We start from the raw sequence: 22,596 nt of genomic DNA, 5'->3' as shown, positions 1-22,596 counted from the left end.
AGTGTAATCGAGTATACCGCCTTAAGTAAATACCGCTAGATTAGGCGTAAGCGACCGATATAGTATCGGAAATACTACTATCGTAGCGGCGAAGCGTTATAATATATACTATAACTCCTATACTCTCTAAACCTCTTACGAACTAAGAAATTTTAAAGTCCCTCGGCTATAACTAACTAGACTCGGCTTCTAGCTCGTTTTAAGGTATACTAAGCCTAAAAAGGCCCTATTTTTTTTTACTAAGCTTAGAGAGAGATATTTATAATACCCTCTTTTTAAGTTCTAGTAGTATTATTATATACCCTTATTAAGCGAGATAGTAGAAAGGGGGTACTCTCTTAAAAAACGGGACCTAACTAGCGTATATACTAACTACCTTAAGGGACTATCCGCACCTTCTAAATAAGTTTGCGCCTAACGTTTCTAAGCTAGCTTACCGCCGTCCGTTATCTCGCATACCCTAAAGCAGTCTCCGAGCTAAGACTATCTTATAGGGCCCCGCTTAGAATGCTATAGATCTATCCCTAATAATGCAAGATAAAGGCCCTTTATTAGATAGTGTTAGATACAGCAGACTTTTAGCGTATAGGGTTGTTGTCGATTGCTTACATTTTACGAACATACTCGGTAGTAGTAGAGTCGATAATTAGATCGAGATATAGCCGGTTTTGCTAGCTAAATCGGGCATGCCGAGGACTCGTTAGTCGCTAACTTTATGTCGTAGTAGTTAGTCGTTATGTCGACGAAGAAACAGCTGTATAGCTATATAAAAGGTATTGTTAGCAGTTAGGTAGGCAAATTCTACGCTCTTTAATCTACGCTTTTTAATCTACGCTCTTTAATCTACGCTCTTTACAATAGCTTATTTAATCCCCTCTTACCTTAATATATTACTGCGTTCTTAGCTCTTTAATCTACCTTTAAATGGCCTGTTCTTAGACACAGACAAATACAACAAGGTATAGCTATTTGCTAGCAACTTCTAGTACTAGAAGCTATAGGAGAGGCATAAGGATAGCTTAATATAGCGGACAATATACTATTATCGTTATCGGCAGGATACTAATCGGCTACGCGAGTTGCTAGATAGTATTCGGAAGGTAGAGTTCTATAAGGAAGGGTATAATGCGACATGTATAGTAATTGCTATATATCGCTCGAAATAGTATAAGGAGCCTTATATATATAAGGTCGCTTCTTCGTCCCCCGATCCTAGTACCGAGGTAGGCTCGCTATATTGCTATTCGATAGATTATATAGTAAGTTTAGTAGTATTGTCTCTCGAGTCGATAGCGGAGGCCTAGCTAGAAGCTAATAGTTAGTAGGACGTACGAGGTGCTAGTAATAGCTTGAAGGTCGTTCTCGAGTACTTAATAGACTAATACGACTATAATACAGCTCGTATATTCTATCTAATAAAGGAAGGTCGTAATGCTAACCGCTTTGCCGTTATTAGAGGCTATCGTATAAAGGAAGGTATAATAAAATAGTCGAAGAAGAAGGACAAGAAGAAGGTAACCTTTGCTAAGAAGGGCAATATCTCCCTCTAACTCGAGAACCTATATAACGAGCTATCGCTATTAACTGATCTAGTAAACGGCGCTTAGTTACAGTATAAAGCTGTATTAGTAACTATAGAAGGGCGCCTTTATAAGGGCATTATATAGCAGGCGGATTAGTAGAGGCAGTTGTTAGACAATAGATTAGTAGGAGATGTAAGTGTACTACTACTACTACCCCGCTTACGTAACTAGGCTGTAGGAACCGCAAAGCAGCGACTAATCTAGGATTAGTTATTTCTCTACGACGCAACGTATAAGACTACTAATATAGGCTAGCATCTCTTTATAGTATATATCCGCAATAGATTCGAAAGTTAGATACTAGCTGTATATATATTGCTATAAACACAGCGTACGAGGCTTTAGCAAGCTGCTTTCTAAGTCCTAAAGCAGTAGTACCCTCGCTAGAAGCCGAGGTTAGCTATAACTAACGACTCGGTACAAGAACAAGCGGCTATTCGACTGTCCTTCGACGAGGAAATACGACTGTATCTCTACTAGCGGTACGCTAAAGAGACCTTCCTTCGACACTTTCCTAAATTCAAGTACCCTATAGTCTAGAGACTATTTAAAAGAGCCATTTATTAGGCTCGGAGTAAGGTAGAGGTTAAAGAAGTTATTACTGCAATAGAAGCGGAGTTGCGGCTTCTTAATAAGCAAGAAGAGACTTAGTATTTACTAAAGAATTGGTCGTCGGACAAGTTATAGAAATAGGCTATATAGGCTCGTTTAAACAATCTAGTCCTTATACAAATACGTACTACATCGCTACTAGAAGGATACTACAATGCTATTAAATACGACCGGAAGAAGGACCTCCCTTAGTTAACGATATATAGCACTATAACTAAGTTGCTAACAATCGACGCTCGACAACTATATAAGGCGGACCTTTAAAGCTATAGAATTAGCAAATGCACGCAATATTAGAAGGTTAAAGAGATGCTATACTTTAAGGAGTTAATACCTCCTACTATATAGGACTTCGTTAGGAAACAACTAGCTATTGCGGAAGAATATAAGGCTAAGGCATTGCTACTATACGACGGCCTTGTATTGTATCGTAATAGATAACTGCCTTACTACAATTGCCTTCCTTAGTTCTAGTAGCATTTGCTATACTACTATATACTAAGACACTACCTATTTGTAACGCCGCTTACTCTATAGCAACAATAGCTCTACGTTAGTTTCTACTATAGCTTTAATAGCATAGAAATTAGTTAATACTAGCGGTAGCGAGATAGTACTACTCTCTTCCTCGAGGGCTTCGAAGAGACTTAATACACTACTAGCGACCCCTATCTTCGTAACCTTCGCGCTTACTTTAACGAAGGTATAGAAGGCCTCTTATAGCACTTCTATACGGTCCGTAACGACAAGACTATCTGTAATAGTACGCTAAAGGACAAATATATAAGAAGCTTCTTACGGCGTATTAAAGACACGCTTACTTAGCTAGCTAACTTCTTACTAGATAACTTCCTTCGAGAAGGTACGCCTAAGGTTCAATTAACTAGTAACCGATAGCGATAGTAGACTTAACAATAACTTCTACCTAAACCTGTTACTCTAACTCGCTAGTAATTGCCTCGGTATCCGACCCTTCCGCTACTACTACTACTACTACTAGCGACTAAATATAGACCTCGAGCGTTTAACCTTCTACGGCTTAATAAGACGCTCTTATTACTAACGCGCCCTTACATTGTCGACCTTCTTACGCCGAGTCCGCTATCCTTTAGACCCTTACCTTCGAAGCTACCGCTACCGCGGTAGCCGCGCGAGTCGCTATTATCTATATAATCGGCTTAGCCGCTCGACTTAGATACTATCGAAGAAATAGCCGAGCTTATAGACCTTACTTCGCTAGTAGGAGCCGCTTCGCTATTAAAACAAGACCTAGAAGTAGTAGAAGACTTCCCTTAGTTAGATAATAATAACGCTCTACGAGAGGTAGTAGGTAAGAGGCGGACTTCTAATAAATATAGTAGCAATAGCAAGCGTAAGCGACTAAAGGCGGCGACAATACTACGAGCTATTAAGAGGCCGAAGAAGAAGTAGTAGATAGTAACAACACCTTAGAAGCTACTATAACAGCCTAATTAGGCAAGCCGAGCCTATATACAAAACCGAGCATTTCCGTAAGCTTAGTAGGTCCTATCGTACGCCTAATAATCGGGCCATTTCCTAGCCGGAATAGTAGAGATAGTCCCGTAGGAACCTAAAGGAATGGGACGCTAAAAGTCTGCTACAATCAAGGCTATCTCCCTTTATTATTACGGATATGCCGAAATCCTATTCTCTTCCCTACGACGTTACCTAGCACACAGTTTAATAACTATCCCGCTACGATGAAACGAAACGCACGGAACACTGAAGTTTCAGGTAAGGCAATGTGTGTCTTCGCGGACGGATCTGGTGTGGAATTGAAACTGCATACATCTCTGATAGCTCTCTCTGCCTTCGAATATCGTAGATGTAGAGCTTTGCACGCCTTGCCTTGAAGAAGACCAACCAGTCCAGCTTGTTGACCACTTCAACTTTTTCCCCTCGAGCTATGCCGTTTTCGCGCGATTCTTTGCCTCGAGCTTGATTGTGTCCGCCCGACCTGACAGAAGTCTGATGATGATGATGATGAATCTTCCAAAGAATCGAATGCGTCGAACGTACAGCAACCAACGGATCAATCACGACCTCATGCGCGCAAACCCGCGAAGATAGAACTGAAACATGCGTTGAAGATCCCGGCACCCACACCTCTCCGCTCCTCTGCCCAGCATATCAATCATCAAAGATTCAGGAGCCTGTGGTGCGGTTTTCCTCCACCCGGATTGGACGACTACCAGCCAGGGGATGCGGAGCTTCGACCGAACGACCAGATCGGAGGCCTCTTTGATCTTGGCGTCGGCTTCTAGCCATCGCGTGAGAGGAGTGCCGCCTGTGGAGTGGTGGGAGATGTGGGAGAGGGTGTCTTGGATTTCTTGGGGGATGCCTGAGAACTTGAGGTGGGTGTGTTTGTTGAGGTGGGCGAGGGGGGAGAGGGAGATGAGGAGGTTTTTTGTTTGGTTTTTTTGTGGGTGCGGAGGGTGGTGGGTGGGTTTTGTTGCGGAGGAAGACGATTGGGGGGCGGGAGGTGAAGAGGATTGTGGTTAGATTGTAGAGCGTGGTGTTGAGGTGAAGCTTGTCGGTTGTGTCGAGGTTGACGTCAATGGTTATGACTTTTGCTTCGTGGATTGGTGTGCGGTGCCATGGGTCGAGTTGACGGGAGCGATTCTTGGTGGAGAATTGTTCGTTTAATAGAATCGACGTCTGTGTATGAGCGATGTAGCGCGTGCCTAGTCCGTAGATTCTCACTACTAGACTGGGTGAGCATTCTTGCTTGAGGATTCCCAGTCCTTCGGCGTGACAACGCCTCGAGACTCGAAGTATCTCGGGATAGAGAGGCGCTGGTCTATTTCTGTTGTAGAGAAGCAGACGCTCATAGATGATATTGCGCAGCTCTCCGGCCAGATCCATGAATCGGAAGGTGAAGTTGTCGTCCAGAAGTCGCAGACAGCGGATGACGAATCGCTTGTCATGTCTCTCGTATGCGGGCAGCTCTTTTGCTGACCGCTGTTTGAAAAACAGCTGGAGTTCTTTGAGCGTGCAAGTCTCGTAGTCGAGACCGGCAAGCGGTCTGGGTGGTGCTTCCATTGCAGAAGTGTGCTGTGAGGTGATATGAATTCGCGCGATGGTGTAGTGTTGTGCGCGACGGGTAGAATACAAGATTGTGGACCTATCTTGTCAGCTAGCGTTTCAAGATCGAGTCGGATCACATGCTGCATGTGATTAGCGCGCTAAGTGACGCTAAGTGAGCAAGCAAACGCGACCTGGCACGTGCATATGGGTCTTCTTAGGAATTCCTGCCAGATAGCTGGCTCTTCGTGAAGTCAAAAGCAGTGCGATGTTTTGATGTGGGCAGGATGCGTGATTCGGGAAGAGAGAGCGAGAAGCGAGACTCAAATGATGAATGTGAAATACGCGACTCAATCAAACTCCAAGCTCACGGACGAAGCGCAACAGGACCACCCGCAGCAAAAAGCGCCGAAGGCTCTCCAGTTACCCTCCAGTCCTGACCGATGAACGAAGCAGGGAATCCAGGATCGAAGTTCTTCTTGCTCTCCAGAAACTCGACTTGTTCCTTCGTGAGCTTGATATCCAGACCTTTAATGTTGTCCTTCAGATGCTCGATCTTCCTGCCGCCAATGAGAGGCAGCACGTTTGGAGCTTTTGCACGAACGTATGCCAAAGCCACGGCTGTGACGCTCTCGGTACCGTGAGCTTTGGCGACTTCTGCCAGTGCTTCAGACATGGCGACTTCTTCTTCACTCTGCTCGGCGCCGAAACGGAGAGGTTCGCCATTGGATTGGCGCTTTGCGATGGCCTCTGGAGTCTGAAATTTACCGTCTCCGAGAACTCCCCACGGTGCGATGGCCATCCCGTGTTGTATTGCCATTGGGACGATCTCGCGTTCGAGATCGCGGATCAAGACGTTCCAGCGGCCTGCGCCATCAGGATCAGCAGAGGGAGAAATCGAAGTATTGACACATACCTTGATAGATACTGAACGGCGTCTTGCCGTGCATCTTGGCATATGCATTTGCAGAGGCAACGACCCACGCCGGGGTATCGCTGATTCCCAAGTACATGACTGTTCCCTGCTGTACAAGAAGATGTAGCGAGTCCATGACTTCTTCGATCGAGACTGTGTAATCCCAGTAGTGCACATAGAGCACATCGATCCACTGAGTCTTGAGCTTCGCCAGAGAGTCGCGAACAGATACGTGCATGCTTCGCTTATGATTTCCCCAGTAGTTGTTGTTCGCGGGCGTCTTGTCGGCATTTGACCCAGCCTTGTAGTGGAATGAGAATTTGGTTGCAATGACCACTTGGTCACGATTTTTCCTCGACTCCATCCACTCGCCAATCCAGCCCTCGGACTGGCCATCTTGATAGCAGTTGGCTGTGTCGATGAAGTTTCCTCCAGCATCAAAGTAGGCATCAAGAAGTTCAAATGCTTGCTTCTTGTTCATTGCTCCCATAAACGACCACGCTTCCCCTATGGACATGGCACCCAGAATGAGAGGAGATACCCGAATGCCAGCTGTGGAGGAGAGGACTTGATGTCGACCTAGCGCGGTCTTTGGTGTTGGAGCTGCTTGCATGAAGTCGGCCATGTTGAAGGACTGAGGTGGTGGATGCGGGATGCTGGCAGAGCAATGTTCGTCCATGTTTGGGCATACTTATAGAGCTGCGACACTGGCGTGCGGACTTACGGCCATTCTTTTCGACCATTGTGCATGACGCATGGTGGCCTCTGGAGATGCAAGATGCAGTTCGCGTGGTGTTTATTCAGGTCGTGAAGTCTCTTGGCAGCTTCCGAGAAAGGAAAGTAAGCTAAAGAGGACTAGGTTTGGATTGACGCCACTGGAGCAAGCCGGGTGTTAGAACATGACGAGGTCGATCCTCACAGCAGCCATCAGCCCTCGAACCTCTCCAGAAGTCACCTCTTGGCAGCTACTCGTTTGGAAAAGTCCATGTCGCAACAGTTATTCTGGATACACAAAAGCGCCGACTCAGAGCGTCTGTCACAATGCTCCAGATCAGAAGAATCGAAGATCCGGAGACACGTTCAGAGTGCTAAGTCCGGGCCCATAATCGCCACAAAAGCTGATGCCCAAAACGCTCAATCGACTGCAAAAGCATTCAAACGTGCCCTGCGGCCAAATCCATCCTTGAGACAGACCGGAAAGGGAAATAATGCAAAAGCAAGCAGAGATGTGGACGAGCGATCAGGGGATGTTTGGTCGATAGGCCGGCCCTTGCGTTCAGGCTGGCAGAGCCTCGACTCGTATAGCCTGCGCAGTCTTGCGTTCTTCGAAGCTCGCACGTCCGTGGAATGTAGCGGATGGGAGGATATGTCGTTCTGGGGAAGGCTGGTGCTGCAGGTGTCGCAGCACAGCCAAGCAATCGCATATGGCTTGTGCGCGTTGTCGAATTGGCATGAAAGCATCAGCTCGCCGGCCGCATCCTATGCCTATGCCGTTCTGCACAAGCATGCCAGTGCACGGAACGCTCAGTTGGCGGCCCAGGCTCTGATGAGGAGTGAGCCGCCACTCTTCGAAGCTCTTGTCTCATGTGTAATCATGCTTGTGCTGCAAGGTGTCCAGCACGGCCGGCATGCTTTTCGCTTGCTTCGGGCGGGCAACCAGCTACTACAGGAGTATGACGCGAAGCAAGCCTTGAGCACCGGGCACGTGGCCTCTCCAGCGGAGGCTCATGCCATCGAGACGAAGCTTCGACCTCTGATGAGACGGCTGACCGCGCGCGCCTTTCGGTTGGGAGACATCTCCACGGCCTTTTCCATGTCGGTGGCGAGGGAATGGGATGCGCTCACCGATGAGTCGTGCAGGAAAACGCAGCCTGTTTTTCCATCTTCGTTCCAGTCATTGGTCGAGGCGAGAGATTGTCTGCTCGAGATGCTGCAGTGGGCACACCATTGTCTGGCATGTCCGAGCACGGCGTGCTCCTTGACCGGCTTCCGCGATTTGCACTCGCATTGGATGAACGCAGTCGGCCAGCTTGTTCCACGGACTACTGAAGATGCAAGCACAACAAGCAAGCCAAGCAGGCTGCTGCAGGTGTCCGCGCTGTTTGCCAAGATCCTGGTCGAAACATATCCCGTCCAGCAAGAGACAGACTACGACCAGCATATCCAGGACTTCGCACAGATCGTTACCCTACTCGAACCGAACTTGCCCACCGGGCCGTGCAATCCCCCGGAAATCTCCTTCGGCGTGGACGACGGCGTGGCCGATATCCTCGGCTTCGTCGGCCACAAATGCCGAGACCCCCACATCCGTCGACGCGCAGTATCTCTCCTCATGCACAGCAGTCGCGTAGAGGGAGATCGCAATTCGACCAACACCGGCGAGATCCTCAAAGTCCACATCGCACTGGAAGAACGTAATAACGAATCCATCACAGCCTGCCACGACGTTGCAGAGGCCGACCGATGGCGGTTGATCTGCGGCCAGCAATTCTTCGCGCAAGGCCTGATTCGACTGTTCTTCGCACGCTCGCCCTACGACCCCGCTTTGGGGGCCGATGTGACGGAGCATTATATCCGATTGCCGGGGCCGATGGAAGGCGATCCCTCGTCGGAGCAGCCCGACGCGGTCTTTGCGCCCGGGTTTGCCGCTTTTCTCGACGATCCGCTGGCGGGGACGTACTATCGAGTGGAGGCCGAGCATTTGGTGTTTCCGGTGCCCAGGGTATAACAACCAACTTCCACTGCGTCACGTGACTCCCGAACTCCGGGGTCCATCCAACCCTTCAATCACAACACCTCCCCCTATCAACAACCACCCCACCCCATGCCTCCCCACCAACGCCGAAAAATGGGAGAAGCCTACGACGACTGGGGAAATCCTACCTCACCACCTCCTCATCACTACTCCAGCACCTGGCACCGACCGAACCAAGGCGCAATCGCCAACCTGAAAGCTTACGCCGTGCATTGTTCGCGAAAGTATCGGACCGTACTTTCGACGCTTCTGTTCGGGTTATGTGTGTTGGGATTTTTTGCGAGAGGAGGAAGAGATGTAGGAGGAAGGGAGGCAAAGATTGATTGGAAAAGTTTTGCTTATGTACAGTGAGTTTTTTTTGTTGAAGGGGAGTTCGAACGGAGAGGAGTGTGACTACCATGCTGACATGACGTTTTCAAGATATGTGACGGATAATCATAATTTGTGTAACGGTAAGAAGCAGTTTAGAACAATGAGGTTTTTGTTTTTGTGAGCTTTGCTAATGATGTGTATGTATAGCCTACATGGTATTCGAAGCATTACACCGACTTGGCAGCAAGGCCGATCGAGTACTGTTGTACCCCAAAGAATGGGATCTGGTCGACGAATCGCCTCAAGATCGCAACAGTCAACTTTTGATCCGAGCGGAGAAGTTGTGGAAGGTGAAGCTCAAGCCGATCACGGTCCTTGACATCGAAGGCGATGCTTCTCCCGGCACTCTCAACGCACCCAGCTCATGGGACGCTTCAATAACAAAGTTGCGGGCCTTTGATCTGGTCGAGTACGATCGAGTGCTGCATCTGGATAGCGATGTGACCTTGTTCCAACATATGGACGAACTCTTCACACTTCCAAAGACGCCGGTTGCGATGCCACGAGCGTACTGGTCGGAAGGAAAACCGAACGAGTGGCCGCTCACCAGCCTGATGATGCTGATCGAGCCCAATCCATTCGAGCTCAAGAACTTCCTCGACATCCTCATGTCGTGGAAGCTGCAGCCAGGATTCCAAGCCGGGAGGAACTTCGACATGGATCTGCTCAATCACCGATTCGGCGCTTCTGCCATGGTTCTCCCTCATCGACCATACGCTCTCCTCACGGCCGAATTCCGCAAACACGACCACTCCGCCTATCTCGGTACCATCAACGGTCCACGAGAACGCTACCCTTCCAAATACGACTGGGATCCCGATCGCATCTTGAAAGAAGCCAAGCTGGTCCATTTCTCCGACTGGCCACTGCCGAAGCCTTGGGTGATGTGGCCGTATCAGGGCTTGTCAGAAATGCAGCCCGACTGCGATGGGAAGACCGAGGGCACGTGCCGAGAGCGCGAGATCTGGAAGGACTTGTATGCGGATTTCCGGAAGAGGCGGAAAGATCTCTGTCGCATTTTGAGCGTTCCTGCGCCCAAGTGGTCGGATATCAAGAATGCGAGTGCGACGATGGAACGGCCGCATCAGTAGTAGACCGTAGTCAACAGCAGGGTTTCAATTTTCCGTGCACTCACACACACACGGTGATATTTGTCCCAAGTCATCATCCATGATTCCCAAATGTCATCCTCTTCAACATGGTGCACCGCAGACAAACCCCACTGCTCTTTCCGCCTCACTCTTCGCACCTCCGTAGGCCGACCCCGAATTATAAACGAAACATACACAATAGCAAGTCCTCGCGCGCGGCATCAATGTGCGCGGAATGTCTCGTGCACCGAAGCCGCATATCCGTCATATGGCGGAGATTGCGGAGGTAATCTTCGATATTACGCAGTTGTCTATACGCGACTCGAAGAAGTTCGCAATGAGGTGGGTGCGCGCTATCGCTTCGACGGGGTCCATGGCTCGCGCGTCGATCTGGAGAGGACGGAGAGTTTTGAGATCGTCTCTGCGGGGGGAGTCGAGGCTGATGTCAGTAAGGTTATGTCTGAAATTCCTGGAGCGGGCGTCTCTGCTGCGATTGAGACCTCGTGGGTGGACTTCTGCTGTGCTGTGGTGAGTTTAATCGACTGCGAGCATTCGAGTTTGACTACTGGTGGGGGATGGTGATTGTCTGCCATGTTGCTGACCTACTCTGTCACTCTATGGGTGATGGTTCCCGCCTGATTGAGAATCCCGATGAGACTCATGGTGAGTCGGAGGTGGCATTGCTTACTCCTCCGCTATAGTTATATGCCGCCGCCGGTGGCATCGTGGGAGCGATGGGAATTTGTGTGTAGCATAGAGTTCGGCGCTGTCGGGTGTTGTCATTGTTGATCTCTACTGATTTTGCTTTGGCCATGTATTGTGTCGGCGTTATGGGAGCGCGATCGGTGTCGGTGTTGCTGGAAATGCCGAGATGTTCGGCATGGTTGGCACGTTCCCCGAGTGCATGGAACACGACTCCCGCTAGTTTCCGCTGTTCTTCTCCCAATAGCCATCAGCCATTTCCCATGCATCCAATGCTTACTTTTGACGTATGTGGATCAAACAGCAGCTCGAGGGACTTCAAGTACTGCAAGCAGAGATGTTTCTTGGTATGTGTTACCTGTTCTGACTACAACTTGGACCTCTGACGTTCTTTCTTCATTTCGTCAGCAGCCTTCTCACGTGGCATCTTCTTCAAGATCTTGCCGCTTGGATTCTTCGGCTGTTTCGCTATTAGTCAGTACAGGGGGGACAAAAACTTACAATCTCGTCCCCAAGAACACCACACCCCCATCCGGTCGCTTGAACTTGGCCAATTTCGATCCCATGTATTCATACACACCATTCTCATCTAGACCCTTGCCTTCGCTGCTCTTCTTCCTCACGATGTACGCTCGGGCAAACTCCGAGTCGGAATTCTTGTCCTTCCCCACGCCAATGACACCAACGTCTGAGATGCCGGGGTGATCGAGGAGGACTGCTTCCAGATCAGGAGGGGCTACTGGAAAGCCTCGGACCTTGATCAACTCCTTCTGTCGGTCGACGATGTACCATTTCCCAGTTTTGCCGTCACAGTAGGCGATGTCTCCAGTGTGAAAGAATCCGTCTTTGTCCCAGGAGTCCGCGGTGGCTTTCTCGTCCATGTATCCCGGGATGACAGTATCTCCTCGCATGCAGAGCTCGCCACGGATATCATGGCCTGTGATTTCTTTCTTCTCGTCTGCGACGTCGCATAGCTTGAGCTCGATGTTGGGTACAGGACGTCCGCAGCTCCCGGTATCGTCGTCTTCGGGGTAGGGGAAGTTTGTCGCGATGCAGCTTGTTTCTGTTCGCACTAGAAGTCAGCCACGCATTGCAGAAGTCTGCAATGAACCCACCTGTCATTCCCCAAACTTGTGTAAATGGAGCGCCATCGGCAAGTAATGCTTGAAACTTCGCTTGTTGTGTCTCCTCCAGTGGAGCAGTACCACATGTCGCGAACTTTATGCTCTTCATTGAGTACTTGTCCTTCAAATCAGAGTTGATGATCTGAAGCACCATAGGCGGCACAGTGGCACAGTCGGTGATCTGATATTTTTCGATAGATTTGAAGTAACTTTCGAGTTCGAACCTTCTCATGACGTAGGTTTGTACTCCATTCTTGAGGGGCGAGGAATGAGTTGATGGGCAAGTTGCGACGTGAAACATCGGAGTGCACATGAGTCGGCGTTCCGGCTCGGCCATTAGCACGTCGCTCGAAGATATTGTGAATCGCTCCCCACTTCATAAGGCTTGGGCTTCCACTCGTTGATCTGGACATGCTGGGCAATCAGATTATAGTGTGTAAGCATAGCAGCTTTGGGCAAGCCTGTGGTTCTGCTACTAAACATGCGTGCAGCTGTTGTCCTCTTCGATCTCTCTGCGTTATCCCAGCTCTCCCAATCTTCTTCCCCGTGGTCAAGCAACGAACGCTATGACTTGAAGCCTTCAGGTACCTTCTGCCATTGGCGGTTGTCAAAATTTAGAACTCTTTCCCTCGAGATGCCAGCATCGTCGGCCGCCTTGAGTGCGTGTTTGATGAGCTCGGGCTCTACCACTAGGAACTTGATCTTCGCAGCCTTGATGGCATGGGCGAGCTCGTATGGCTGGTATGAAGGGTTCGTTCCAGCAAAGATACCGCCAAATGCCATGATTCCGTTGACCAGGATTGGATAGTTGATCTAGTCCTGGTCAGCTGTACGTGCAGTGACACTCAGTGACCTCGAAGGGCATACATCATTGAAGTTGTGTAAGCAGACAGTATCTCCCTTCTGGAGACCAGCTTTTCTGAAGCCAGCAACGAGCTTCCGTATGGTACTTCTGGCTTGAGCAAAAGTATAGTATCTTCTCGGATCTTGGGCATCGATGTATATCTGCCTATCGTCTTGAACCCGGGGGTTTTGGAGATACCACGATATTACGTCTTTGCCTGGCAAACTGAGCTTCTCATCTTGCTTGAATACCATCTCGGTGGTAGTCTTTCTCTCCAAGGGCTCGTTCTTGAAGCTGAGGCGTCCCAATGTCGATGTGGATGGCAACTTCTTCCAAGAAGCGCCGAGAAGGGCTTTTGAAGCCGACAGGAGTCATGATTCACAACAGCGATGCCTCTTGCCGTCCCTTCTTCACCGGCAAAAGGTGGTTGAGGACAGTGAAGAAGTGGTCCGTCATTGTGCTTGTTGACCCCGGGCTGCAAAAAAAGGTTCGCTTGAGCCGCATTTGCCCAAGCACAGACCAGCAGTTCTTGAAGACGCGTCGCGCTGCCTACATGTACCTCTTCGTCTTGTTGATTCAAGATCATCACGGCACTGCAATATTAGATCGCGTGAAGCGAAGCCCATTCCCATCGATATGGCAGCATCGACGACCTGGCAGAAGGAAGCACGATCGAGCGCCGAGCGTCGACCCATCCTCGAGTAGAGCTATGCATGCCTCATTAATGGTTCTGTGCGGCGCCCGGGCGCTCGCATCGTGGCAAAGAATGAGATGGTAAATGTGAAGAATTGGTCAAAAGAATAAGGATAAGTCTCAAAAGCCACATCGAGTGACCAGGGGATTTTCTCCTCACAATCGAAGAGGTGAAATGGTCTGTGGATCCCACACCAGCCGACATGCCTCGAGGCCAAAGTGATCGATTCCGCGTAGCAAAAACAGCAAAAAGCTGTCGGTGCCAGGAAACGAGCCTGGGTCTACTCGGATCTGGTCTGAACTACAGAACCACAACGACTTCGAGGGAGTTAGCATCCATTTCAAATCGCACACTCGCTGATTCTTGACCTACATCGTACTAACCACTATACTACACCGACTCATCGAATGCTGATTGGTCAACATGAAGCTGTCCAGCATCACTCTTGTATTATATAGTCTAGAATTTCTTCACACAATTTGGAAGCTTGAAGAAAAATGCCGCGCTTTTGAGGAGAACGTGGGTGCGGTGCGCCATTATTTCCGAGCATTGGCGAGGCACTGATTTGATCCCCAACTCCAACCCACACCGAACCTTTGTATTCGTGCTTACTGCATACAACCTTCCCTCTCACCTACGAATCCTGGCATTTCATGTGAGAGCTGAAGTTGCACAACAAATATTTTTATTGTTAGCACGCAGGGACAATGCAAGTGAATGAAAATTTCCCTCGGCCGGCATCGGAACACAGTCCGTTGCTCCCTAAAACCGACCACGAGCACCTCATAATACGCTGCTCTGCACAAGAAGATGAAGATGAAAATGAAAATGCAATCCCAGAAGTCTCCCTCAAAGTCGAAGCTTCTATCCTCTTCCGATACTCAGGCCCTTTAGTCGTAACATACTTTCTACAGTATGCCTACCAGCTCATCATCATCGCTGTTGCAGCCCAGCTCTCGACCGAGGAGATCGCAGGCGTATCTTTAGGAATCACGACCAGTAACATCACGGGCTATTCGATTTTCGAAGGTTTTGCTACTGCGCTCGATACTCTTTGCTCGCAGGCGTATGGCAGTGGGCGTCTGACCGATGTGGGACTCGATGTCATTCGAGCGACTGTTCTGGTGCATTTGACTGCCGTCGTCCCGATTGGTGTGGTATGGCTTTGCTCTCGCGGGATCTTCAATGCTCTCGTGCCCCAAGGAGACCTTGTAGAGCATGCTAGTAGCTTCTTGTATTGGACTTTGATCGGAGTTCCGGTAAGCAGCAGCTACGTCTTCAGTGGGGGCATTACTGACTATGTGCAGGGCTATTGTGCTTTCGAACATGGTAAACGCTTCATGCAAGCCCAGGGCAACTTCAATGCTGGACTGGTCGTACTAATTGCCTGCCTGCCTATCAACCTCGCATTGACGTACTATCTGGTCATCGTTGCCGACATGCGTGTTGCCGGTGCAGCGCTGTCTTCATCTTTGACGAATCTCATTCGGCCCATCTTGCTCGCACTTTACGCTATGGTCATTGACCGGTCCACTCTGCAATGCTGGCCCTCTGCTCAAGAGGTGAAGAAAGGGTGGAGAAAAGGCTGGAGACTTATCATGCGCCTTGCTATGCCAGGCGTACTGATGAACTTGTCTGAGTGGCTTTGCTTTGAGATTTTGACCTTCTGCACGACGTATGTTGGTACTGCCGCACTTGCCGCCCAGACTTTCCTTGCCACTACGACAACGATTGTCTGGCACGTGCCTTTCTCGGCTTCCATTGCTTGCAGCACTAGGGTATGCTTCTCCTTTCCCGTACTCACTCTGCGCTTGCTAATTGCCCTTAGGTCGGGCAGCTCGTGGGAGCTGGCATGACGAACTCGACCGCGAAGGTAATCCGTTGGTATGGATGTGTCTTTAGCGCGATAGGGATTATCGATGCCATTGGTAGCATCGGCATAGTCGTGCTCATGTTGAAGACCATCGTACACGACTCTGAGGTTGCGAGAATCATCATCGAAACATTGCCTTTCATGGCACTATTTACCTTTTTTGAAGGTAAAATCAATTCGACTGTCTTGCTGATCGCTGCTGACCATGAGCTGCAGCATCTTCAAATTGGCCACACGCCGTTGTCCGCGGATTCGGCTGGCAAGATATCGGAGCATGGTGCACAGGTAGGCGATCTGGCTACCATCCTCCAAAGTCCGATCTGCTCACTTAAATCACAGTCACCATCAACTATCTCTACGCACTACCTTTAGCTGCGTTTCTGGAACTCGGGCCACCTAAAATGGGTATTCGAGGACTTTGGATCGGCCTCGGGAGTGGGCTCGCTTTGGTACTGTACGATGACCGAGGCAAAATCGCTGAGATTTGACTAATTTGCATCCTTAGACAACACTTGTTGAGGCGTTTGTGGTCTGGTTGCGCCTCCGCAAAACCACGGACGGACGCTTGCTCGCAAGCATCGCTGGCGATGATGAGTGCTTGTCAGAAGAATGAGCTCTTACCCACCAAGATGAATTTGGGCCAATGCCGCTCACGGAAAGTCTGCGCACAATTTGAACGTTCCGAAGGCGTCTCTCCTTTCGAAACGAGTTGGTTGGTGCCAAGATGTAAACTCAGTAATGGAGGAGGGGTGTGAGTTTGACATTCCGCTCCATGACTAGGCACTGCGCCCTTATATGAGCCGGTACCTGGATCGTATCTCCTTCAAGAAGCGCAGAGCATCTTCCCGTTTACAGGACTTCCGGACCAGGCATGTTCAGAAGGGAGACTCTATCACAGGCAGGGTACATCGACCGAGCTCCTATGACGTCCAAGTGTCCAATGCTGGTTCCGATACCCTTTGTGTGAAATACGGTCGCGAAGAAGGATGGAGGACACAAGGTATGTCCTGCTCTTGTCGGTCCACTGACTCATTCGTGCTAATCTCGATTACTAGGCAGTGCGCATAAGGTTCGACTGGACTGGGAACAATTGGCAGCGTGTACCGATGACTGTGCGCGATGCGGATGCCATGTGACAGATGCTGTCAATGAATGCTAGATTTCCACCCTATCGTCGACCAGCGGAATCAAATTTACCTCCCTCCTGAGACTTCAACAACGTAAATCTCTCGTTGGCCATTTCCTTGCACCGTAGAAACGTCTAGGTGCTATCAAGCTCTCTCCTTCTCCTTCTTTATGTCGAGTTCTGGTATCTGCTTCAAATGCTTTCCGAATCCAGCCGGAGCCGGAGTTCGAGGCTTCAGAGTCGGAGCAGGGATTGGGAAGGAGGAGACTTCCGATCTCTTGGAGCGTCACGAGCTTTGGTGCCTTCGTAACACTCGCGATGATCAACGTCACTTGAATCCACGCGTGAAAAGAGCATTCGTGATGTCTGCAGGCGAATGAGAGCAGATCGAGAATGTGGCCTCGATAACATCTTTCCACGTTGCCTGGCCGTGCTGCTGAATGGCATGCACGCAAGCTACATGACAACTGACTCACTCAATATGCATATCCGTGCTGGAGCGGGCGAGACCCGAAGTCGCCAGCCAGTATCGTCATTCAAGCATGCTTCTTGTTCACAAGCACGTATCGATATCGCGCCTTGCCCGCTTCCATGTCCACGACGACCTTGTTTGCCTCATCCATAGGCCTCTCCTGGATCCAAGGCTTGATCCTGGCATCTGCGGCAAACTTGAGCATCTCCTCGATCTCGTCTGGCGGTCCAATGCCGCTTCCGCCGACTTTGATCCCATTCATCAACAAGGTGAAAGCACTGATCGCAGGGAACTTGCCGCCGTCAGGTGCACTGCGTGGGATGGTCAGTCGTCGAGTCCAGAATGATCATTGACCGTATGCGCAACTTACCCAACTTGAATGTATGTTCCTCTGGTCTTGAGCAAGCCGAGGTAGTCCATCAGAGGCATGTTCTCCGAGCTGACCGTGCTGACAATGAGATCGAGACTTCTTCGGTGCTTGGTCGGCCAGTCTTGGTCCTCGGCCGTTGCAATGTATTCATCGGCACCCAGCGCAAGGGCATCTTCTCGCTTGTCGCTCTTTCTTGATATGCCCACGACGCGATCGCAGCCCAGGGCCTTTGCAAAGAGAAGGCCAAAGTGGCCGAGACCGCCGACGCCAATGATTCCAACCGTCTTGCCTGGGCCTGCCCCATTGAATTTCAGAGGCGAGTACATGGTAATGCCACCGCACAGCATCGGAGCTGCCTCAGCTGACGACATGCCGTCGGGAATCTTGAAGACGAAGTGCGCATTGGTGCGGTTGTAGTCAGCATATCCACCGTATGACTTGCCCTCTCCTTTGGGATATATGCTTCCGTACGTGCTGACGTTGCCCTTGGCGCAGTAGTTCTCAAGCCCGCCCGCACAGTCGACGCAAGAGGTTTTGTCCAAGCAGCTCCGTGCTTGAGCGCCCACACCAACGCGGTCGCCGACTCTGATGTGTGTGACGTTGGAGCCTACGCGGACAGCCTTGCCCACAATCTCATGTCCGACGACGCATGCTGCAAGAGTGGTTAGACCAGCGTTCGTGTGAGAAGGCAAGGGCGATTGCAGAGGCTTACGGTATGGAGTCGGTCCCCAGCCAGAAGAGAGCATATGCAAATCAGATCCGCCTTCATCGTGGATCAGCAAGACTTCACAGCGTGCATCACGCCGATGGACTCACAGACGCCACAGTGCGAAATCTCGATATCAACATCATCTTCCTCCCACTTCTTCGGCTCGAATTCCCCCCACTGCATCTTGCCTTTGGCTGCGGAAGCATCCTCGCCGAGCCATCCTTCGAATCTGTACGCAGCCATGGTGTATGTGGATGGAAGTTGTGTGGTTGGAAATGTGGACGTCAGTCGTAGACGTAGACCCGCCTATCGTGAGGGTTTCAATTGCCTTTTTCTACCCCATGTCCACTCGTCCGGCAAGGGACACCGTCTCATGCTATGATGACATGATCCGCAATGAGCGATGGGTTTTAGTGATGTGTTGCGGCGATAACATCTTGGCTCCCTACGCTTATCCGCCAAAGTCCGAGACGGACATGACAAGTTACTGTACAGTAGAAGTGTTCCCAATCATCGCGAGACTCGTCTGGCGAGAACCCATTCCATTCGTCCTCGCTATATCGGTTATTGTAAGATACACTCGGACCAATCGGCCAAACCACATACTCGATCACTCATTTTTTAATTCTGGCAAGGACTCTTTGACTTCGCTAACTTATGCTCCGCTTCGGGGCAACCTGTGCCGGTACAGTGGGCACAGCATTCTTGGCCGTTTGGTGCTTCCCACGTGACGCCACCCTTGCCACACGCCGCCGATGGGTTGGTCAGCTATATAGCAAGTCAGCCTAGTATAAAAGAGACGATAGTCAATTGTCAACATTACTTACGTGGCAATTGGGTTGTCCGTTCTTGCAATTCAGCGTATAGCCAGCGTCACAGGACGAATTGGAAAGGTCGCAACCACCACCACTTTTGGGTGAGCCAGGCGTCCCTTTGGGTGAGCCAGGCGAGCCAGATTTGGGAGGTGAGCCAGGAGATTTGGGAGGTTCGCCGCCCCATGGAGATTTGGGAGAGTTTGGAGGTCCGCCCGATGGAGATTTGGGTGGCTGTCCCCAAGGAGAGGGTGCTGTCTTCTCATCATATTGGTTCTTTTGGAAAATTGTCAGCTGGAACTCCAAGAACAAATAGGAGTCGACCCTTCATACCACTCCACGAATTCTGAACTTGTTGAATCTTGGTGCTACAACATGGTCCATCGCCTTAATCGTAAAGCCATTGATGCCCTCTAGAGCGGAGGCAAGACTCAGAATAGCGGTGATTGCAAAGATAAGAATGGACTTCATGATGAGAGCAGTAGTGAGTAGTGAAGAGTGCTGAGAGAGTGAATGAGGGATGGGGGATGGGAAGAGTACAACTGTGCTCGACTTATATGATGACCGTCTGATCTGGGAACTCTCTCTCTCTGCCCCGGGTCTTTTTGGACGTTGGAAAGAAGTTTGTCGCTTGGTACACCCTCGTTCAACTCCTTTCATTTTAATAAGGACTGTGCAATGTCATCCGCCGCCTGAACGGTAGATCATTGGGACTCAGTGCCGGCATGATCTGCTTCTGCTATTGGATAAAATAGTATTCACAGGGCCCTGAGACTCTCTTTTCTACAGGGTATCGCATAGATGATAAAACTGCCGGAACTTTGGAAGAGGGTGTCGAGGAAAACCAACCATTAGTAGGAACAGGAGCAAGCTCTTTAGCTCGGAAGCTTAGAATAATTTGAAGCTTATAAAGTAACGTTGAAGCCCTGCGGAGCTTGTTCTCATCGAGCGTACTGTATTCTACCAAAGGCCGGGCTGCCGCTGGGCTTGTGATGAGAACAATCGTCGCCTCGTCGCATCGTCGCTATCGAGGCCGTTCTGGGTGGGAGGCGGATGTAGAAGGTTACAGAATCGCGATTCGAATTCATAACCATCTGCAGCGCTGTTTAGATTTTGCGGGCGCATGTTTGAAATACTCTAGCCCTCCTGCAGCCGGGGAATTTAGCCTAAGGCAGAAGTCGGAATCGTCCTCGAACTCCGCTGCAGGCAAACAGACACCTCCCGTGCATGTTCAGGCCTTTGCTCCGCTCGCGAATCAAAAGTCGGAGCTATGGAGTATCCGGGGTTCCGTCACACACTCCTCCCCGCTGTTCGCGGGGGTTCCGGCCATACGTAAAATCGCTTTTTCTTAGTAGGCTACACGTAAAACTCGATATAGTAGTAGGTTCCAGTCCTATATAGATATCTAGGTATATATAGTATTAAACCGCGAGTCGAGGCATTATATTAGCTAGTTTATCCGAGTATATACTACTATATAGTAGCTATAGGACCTTACTGTCGCTATTTCTTATATAATCCTTAGTAGGCGCGTCTACCTTATTCTAAAGCGTATAGTCCTCCTATTTCTTATATTCTACTATACGGATTGTATATAAAACTCGGTATAGGGCGTAATAAGGGCAAAAACGTAAAGAGGGTGCGAGCTAAGCGGTTAACCGAGGTAGAGAGGGCAGAAAGGGTAGTAGAGCGCGTCGTTTCGAGGTACTACGAATTAGTAGCTAAATTAGATAAGAAGGTTAGTATTCGAGCGCTCTATAAAAGTAAGAAAGCAACTCGCCTATATTCTCGTATCTATTAGCAGTTAAGAGGCCGTAGGTCGCTATTTAGCCGTCTATTAACTAATACTAAATTAGACGAGTCTTAAGAGATAGCGCTAGCGGATTATTATTAAAAAAGGGACGAAATAGGCATATTCTTACTAGTACCGCTAATTACCGTTATAGCGATAGATATACTAGTAAGCCTACTACTAGAAGGTGTATCGAAGGATATAATACCGCTATTTAGTATAGACTAGGCGGACCGCTTTCTAAAGCGCTATAGACTTAGTAAGGTTAAGTCTAAACCGATTAAGATATAGCGGAAGGAAGCTTACGACCTTCTACGATAAGGAGCTAGTTTAACCGGTTTAAGGCGATAATAAGGCGACTAGATATAAAGCCGCGGAACGTATAGAATTTCGATAAAACTAGCTTTCGGGTAAGAACTAGTAGTAACGAGTATATCGTTATAATAGATACGAAGCGGCGCGCCTAGACTAAGTATAATAGTAATCGTACATATATAACTGTCGTCGAGACCGTAAACGCGTTTAGTAAGGTAGTAGACTATTAGTTAATCGTTAAAGGTGTAATAGTCTAAGAACGGTAGGTGCCGAAGGAAGGTAAGTCTATTACTACTACTATTACTACTTCCGAGTCCGAGTCCGCTTCCGAAGCAACGATACCTACTAACTATACTCTCGTTATTAGGCAAGGACAACTTCTTAATTACTATTAACGAGTCTAGATATATAACCGACGATACTATAATGTATTACATCCGCTAGTTTAAGCGAAAGACGAGGCCTAAACATCTAAACGAGTAGAGGGTGCTATTATACGACAATTACGGCTCCTATTGCTTTAAGGAGTTTATAGCCTTTATAAAGCGGTATAAGATTCAATTATAGGGCCTATAACCGCATACTTTACACTTTATATAGCCTTTAGATATAATCCTATTCTAGGCGCATAAGTTAAGGCATAGGCAAGCGGTATTATAGGCTATATACTATAGCATTAGCGAGTTTAGAATACCCGAGTTTATAGAGGCGCTCTTAGCTATTCGGGCTAAGACATTTACCTCTTATAATATTAGGTTAGCATTTCGAAAGACAGGCATATTCCTAATTAATAGGGAGGTCCCTTATAAGCATATTCGAGATTAGTATAGAGCTACTAACCGCAACTAGAACTAGTAAGCAATCGAGAGTAAATTAGTATAGGAAGAGGCCCGATACGAGGAATCGCTAGTAATAGCGGAAATCGCTTAGTAGGAGTATATCGCGTCGGTTAAGCAACAACGTTCTATAGAGCCTACTATTATCGATCTAGAAGGCTAGTCTCGCGCTAACAGTCGCTACTACCTTAAGGAACTCGAGAACGTAATTGCTTAAGGTATACTATCGTTACTACCTTAGCGAATACCGACCCCCGAATTGCCGCAATAGCTCCTATATACTACTACTAGCCCTCGCACGATTAAGGCGTCTCGTATTGCTATATAAGCTCGTAAGGACTTCCGACGCTCTTATCTAAACCTAGTCCCGTAGGGTATATTACTATTATTACTATTATTCTACCTATTTAACCCGTTTTCCTCGTTATCTATAAAAGCAGTAGAAGAGGCGTATAATATATTAGTTAACGCGGCTATCTGCAAAGGTAAGGAATATAAGCGTAAATACTAGTCTACGAGCACTATCGAACGAGTAAAGAAACGTTAGAAGGAA

The 22,596-nt window shown here is 49.0% G+C and overlaps 8 protein-coding genes and 1 pseudogene across 9 annotated transcripts; 3 read left to right on the top strand and 6 right to left on the bottom strand.

Moving 5' to 3' along the window:
- Positions 1–4,252: 4,252 nt before the first annotated feature.
- On the bottom strand, positions 4,253–5,258 carry MYCFIDRAFT_81327 (uncharacterized protein; the record flags this gene model as incomplete). Its single annotated transcript, XM_007930296.1, has 2 exons — positions 4,253–4,564; positions 4,920–5,258. The coding sequence occupies 2 exons, from the start codon at positions 5,256–5,258 to the stop codon at positions 4,253–4,255; spliced, it is 651 nt and encodes a 216-aa protein (XP_007928487.1).
- Positions 5,259–5,607: 349 nt separating this feature from the next.
- MYCFIDRAFT_81326 (uncharacterized protein) lies at positions 5,608–6,781 on the bottom strand (the record flags this gene model as incomplete). The annotated part of the gene is made up of 2 exons (XM_007930295.1): positions 5,608–6,107; positions 6,157–6,781. The coding sequence occupies 2 exons, from the start codon at positions 6,779–6,781 to the stop codon at positions 5,608–5,610; spliced, it is 1,125 nt and encodes a 374-aa protein (XP_007928486.1).
- A 123-nt stretch (positions 6,782–6,904) lies between these two features.
- On the top strand, positions 6,905–8,910 carry MYCFIDRAFT_176552 (uncharacterized protein; the record flags this gene model as incomplete). The annotated part of the gene is made up of 5 exons (XM_007930294.1): positions 6,905–6,945; positions 6,970–6,996; positions 7,042–7,587; positions 7,615–8,842; positions 8,878–8,910. The coding sequence occupies 5 exons, from the start codon at positions 6,905–6,907 to the stop codon at positions 8,908–8,910; spliced, it is 1,875 nt and encodes a 624-aa protein (XP_007928485.1).
- Positions 8,911–8,991: 81 nt separating this feature from the next.
- On the top strand, positions 8,992–10,493 carry MYCFIDRAFT_51987 (glycosyltransferase family 8 protein). Its single transcript, XM_007929805.1, has 3 exons — positions 8,992–9,258; positions 9,332–9,363; positions 9,431–10,493. The coding sequence occupies exons 1-3, from the start codon at positions 9,005–9,007 to the stop codon at positions 10,372–10,374; spliced, it is 1,230 nt and encodes a 409-aa protein (XP_007927996.1). The 5' UTR covers positions 8,992–9,004; the 3' UTR covers positions 10,375–10,493.
- A 950-nt stretch (positions 10,494–11,443) lies between these two features.
- MYCFIDRAFT_204241 (uncharacterized protein) lies at positions 11,444–13,454 on the bottom strand (the record flags this gene model as incomplete). The annotated part of the gene is made up of 6 exons (XM_007930293.1): positions 13,068–13,454; positions 12,789–13,013; positions 12,598–12,728; positions 12,192–12,547; positions 11,578–12,139; positions 11,444–11,522 (listed from the first exon to the last, which is right to left on the bottom strand). The coding sequence occupies exons 1-6, from the start codon at positions 13,296–13,298 to the stop codon at positions 11,444–11,446; spliced, it is 1,584 nt and encodes a 527-aa protein (XP_007928484.1). The 5' UTR covers positions 13,299–13,454.
- A 537-nt stretch (positions 13,455–13,991) lies between these two features.
- MYCFIDRAFT_t53 lies at positions 13,992–14,138 on the bottom strand (annotated as a pseudogene). Its single transcript has one exon. The product of its transcript is annotated as a tRNA-OTHER (tRNA).
- Positions 14,139–14,445: 307 nt separating this feature from the next.
- MYCFIDRAFT_38487 (uncharacterized protein) lies at positions 14,446–16,099 on the top strand (the record flags this gene model as incomplete). The annotated part of the gene is made up of 5 exons (XM_007929762.1): positions 14,446–14,997; positions 15,046–15,516; positions 15,567–15,777; positions 15,828–15,896; positions 15,951–16,099. 5 exons carry the CDS (start codon positions 14,446–14,448, stop codon positions 16,097–16,099), a joined length of 1,452 nt encoding a protein of 483 aa, XP_007927953.1.
- A 1,174-nt stretch (positions 16,100–17,273) lies between these two features.
- Positions 17,274–18,531, bottom strand: MYCFIDRAFT_64526 (uncharacterized protein; the record flags this gene model as incomplete). Its single annotated transcript, XM_007929859.1, has 4 exons — positions 17,274–17,520; positions 17,580–18,231; positions 18,292–18,342; positions 18,396–18,531. The coding sequence occupies 4 exons, from the start codon at positions 18,529–18,531 to the stop codon at positions 17,274–17,276; spliced, it is 1,086 nt and encodes a 361-aa protein (XP_007928050.1).
- Positions 18,532–18,580: 49 nt separating this feature from the next.
- Positions 18,581–19,618, bottom strand: MYCFIDRAFT_87989 (uncharacterized protein). The gene is made up of 3 exons (XM_007930292.1): positions 19,434–19,618; positions 19,116–19,376; positions 18,581–19,056 (listed from the first exon to the last, which is right to left on the bottom strand). The coding sequence occupies exons 1-3, from the start codon at positions 19,569–19,571 to the stop codon at positions 18,910–18,912; spliced, it is 546 nt and encodes a 181-aa protein (XP_007928483.1). The 5' UTR covers positions 19,572–19,618; the 3' UTR covers positions 18,581–18,909.
- Positions 19,619–22,596: the final 2,978 nt, after the last annotated feature.

This window comes from Pseudocercospora fijiensis (genome assembly GCF_000340215.1).
Source record: "Pseudocercospora fijiensis CIRAD86 unplaced genomic scaffold MYCFIscaffold_6, whole genome shotgun sequence".
In the NCBI taxonomy this organism is placed as follows: Eukaryota; Fungi; Ascomycota; class Dothideomycetes; order Mycosphaerellales; family Mycosphaerellaceae; genus Pseudocercospora; species Pseudocercospora fijiensis.
This window is presented reverse-complemented; position numbering and strand designations above follow the sequence as displayed.

Excerpts from the sequence above, each read along its gene's own strand:
- MYCFIDRAFT_51987 (XM_007929805.1), top strand. The coding sequence starts at position 9,005 with ATGGGAGAAGCCTACGACGACTGGGGAAATCCTACCTCACCACCTCCT. Across the intron at positions 9,259-9,331 it reads AAAAGTTTTGCTTATGTACA|ATATGTGACGGATAATCATA; the intron begins GTGAGTTTTTTT and ends GACGTTTTCAAG. Across the intron at positions 9,364-9,430 it reads TAATCATAATTTGTGTAACG|CCTACATGGTATTCGAAGCA; the intron begins GTAAGAAGCAGT and ends GTGTATGTATAG.
- MYCFIDRAFT_87989 (XM_007930292.1), bottom strand. The coding sequence starts at position 19,571 with ATGAAGTCCATTCTTATCTTTGCAATCACCGCTATTCTGAGTCTTGCC. Across the intron at positions 19,377-19,433 it reads AGTTCAGAATTCGTGGAGTG|AACCAATATGATGAGAAGAC; the intron begins GTATGAAGGGTC and ends ATTTTCCAAAAG. Across the intron at positions 19,057-19,115 it reads ACGGACAACCCAATTGCCAC|CTGACCAACCCATCGGCGGC; the intron begins GTAAGTAATGTT and ends CTTGCTATATAG.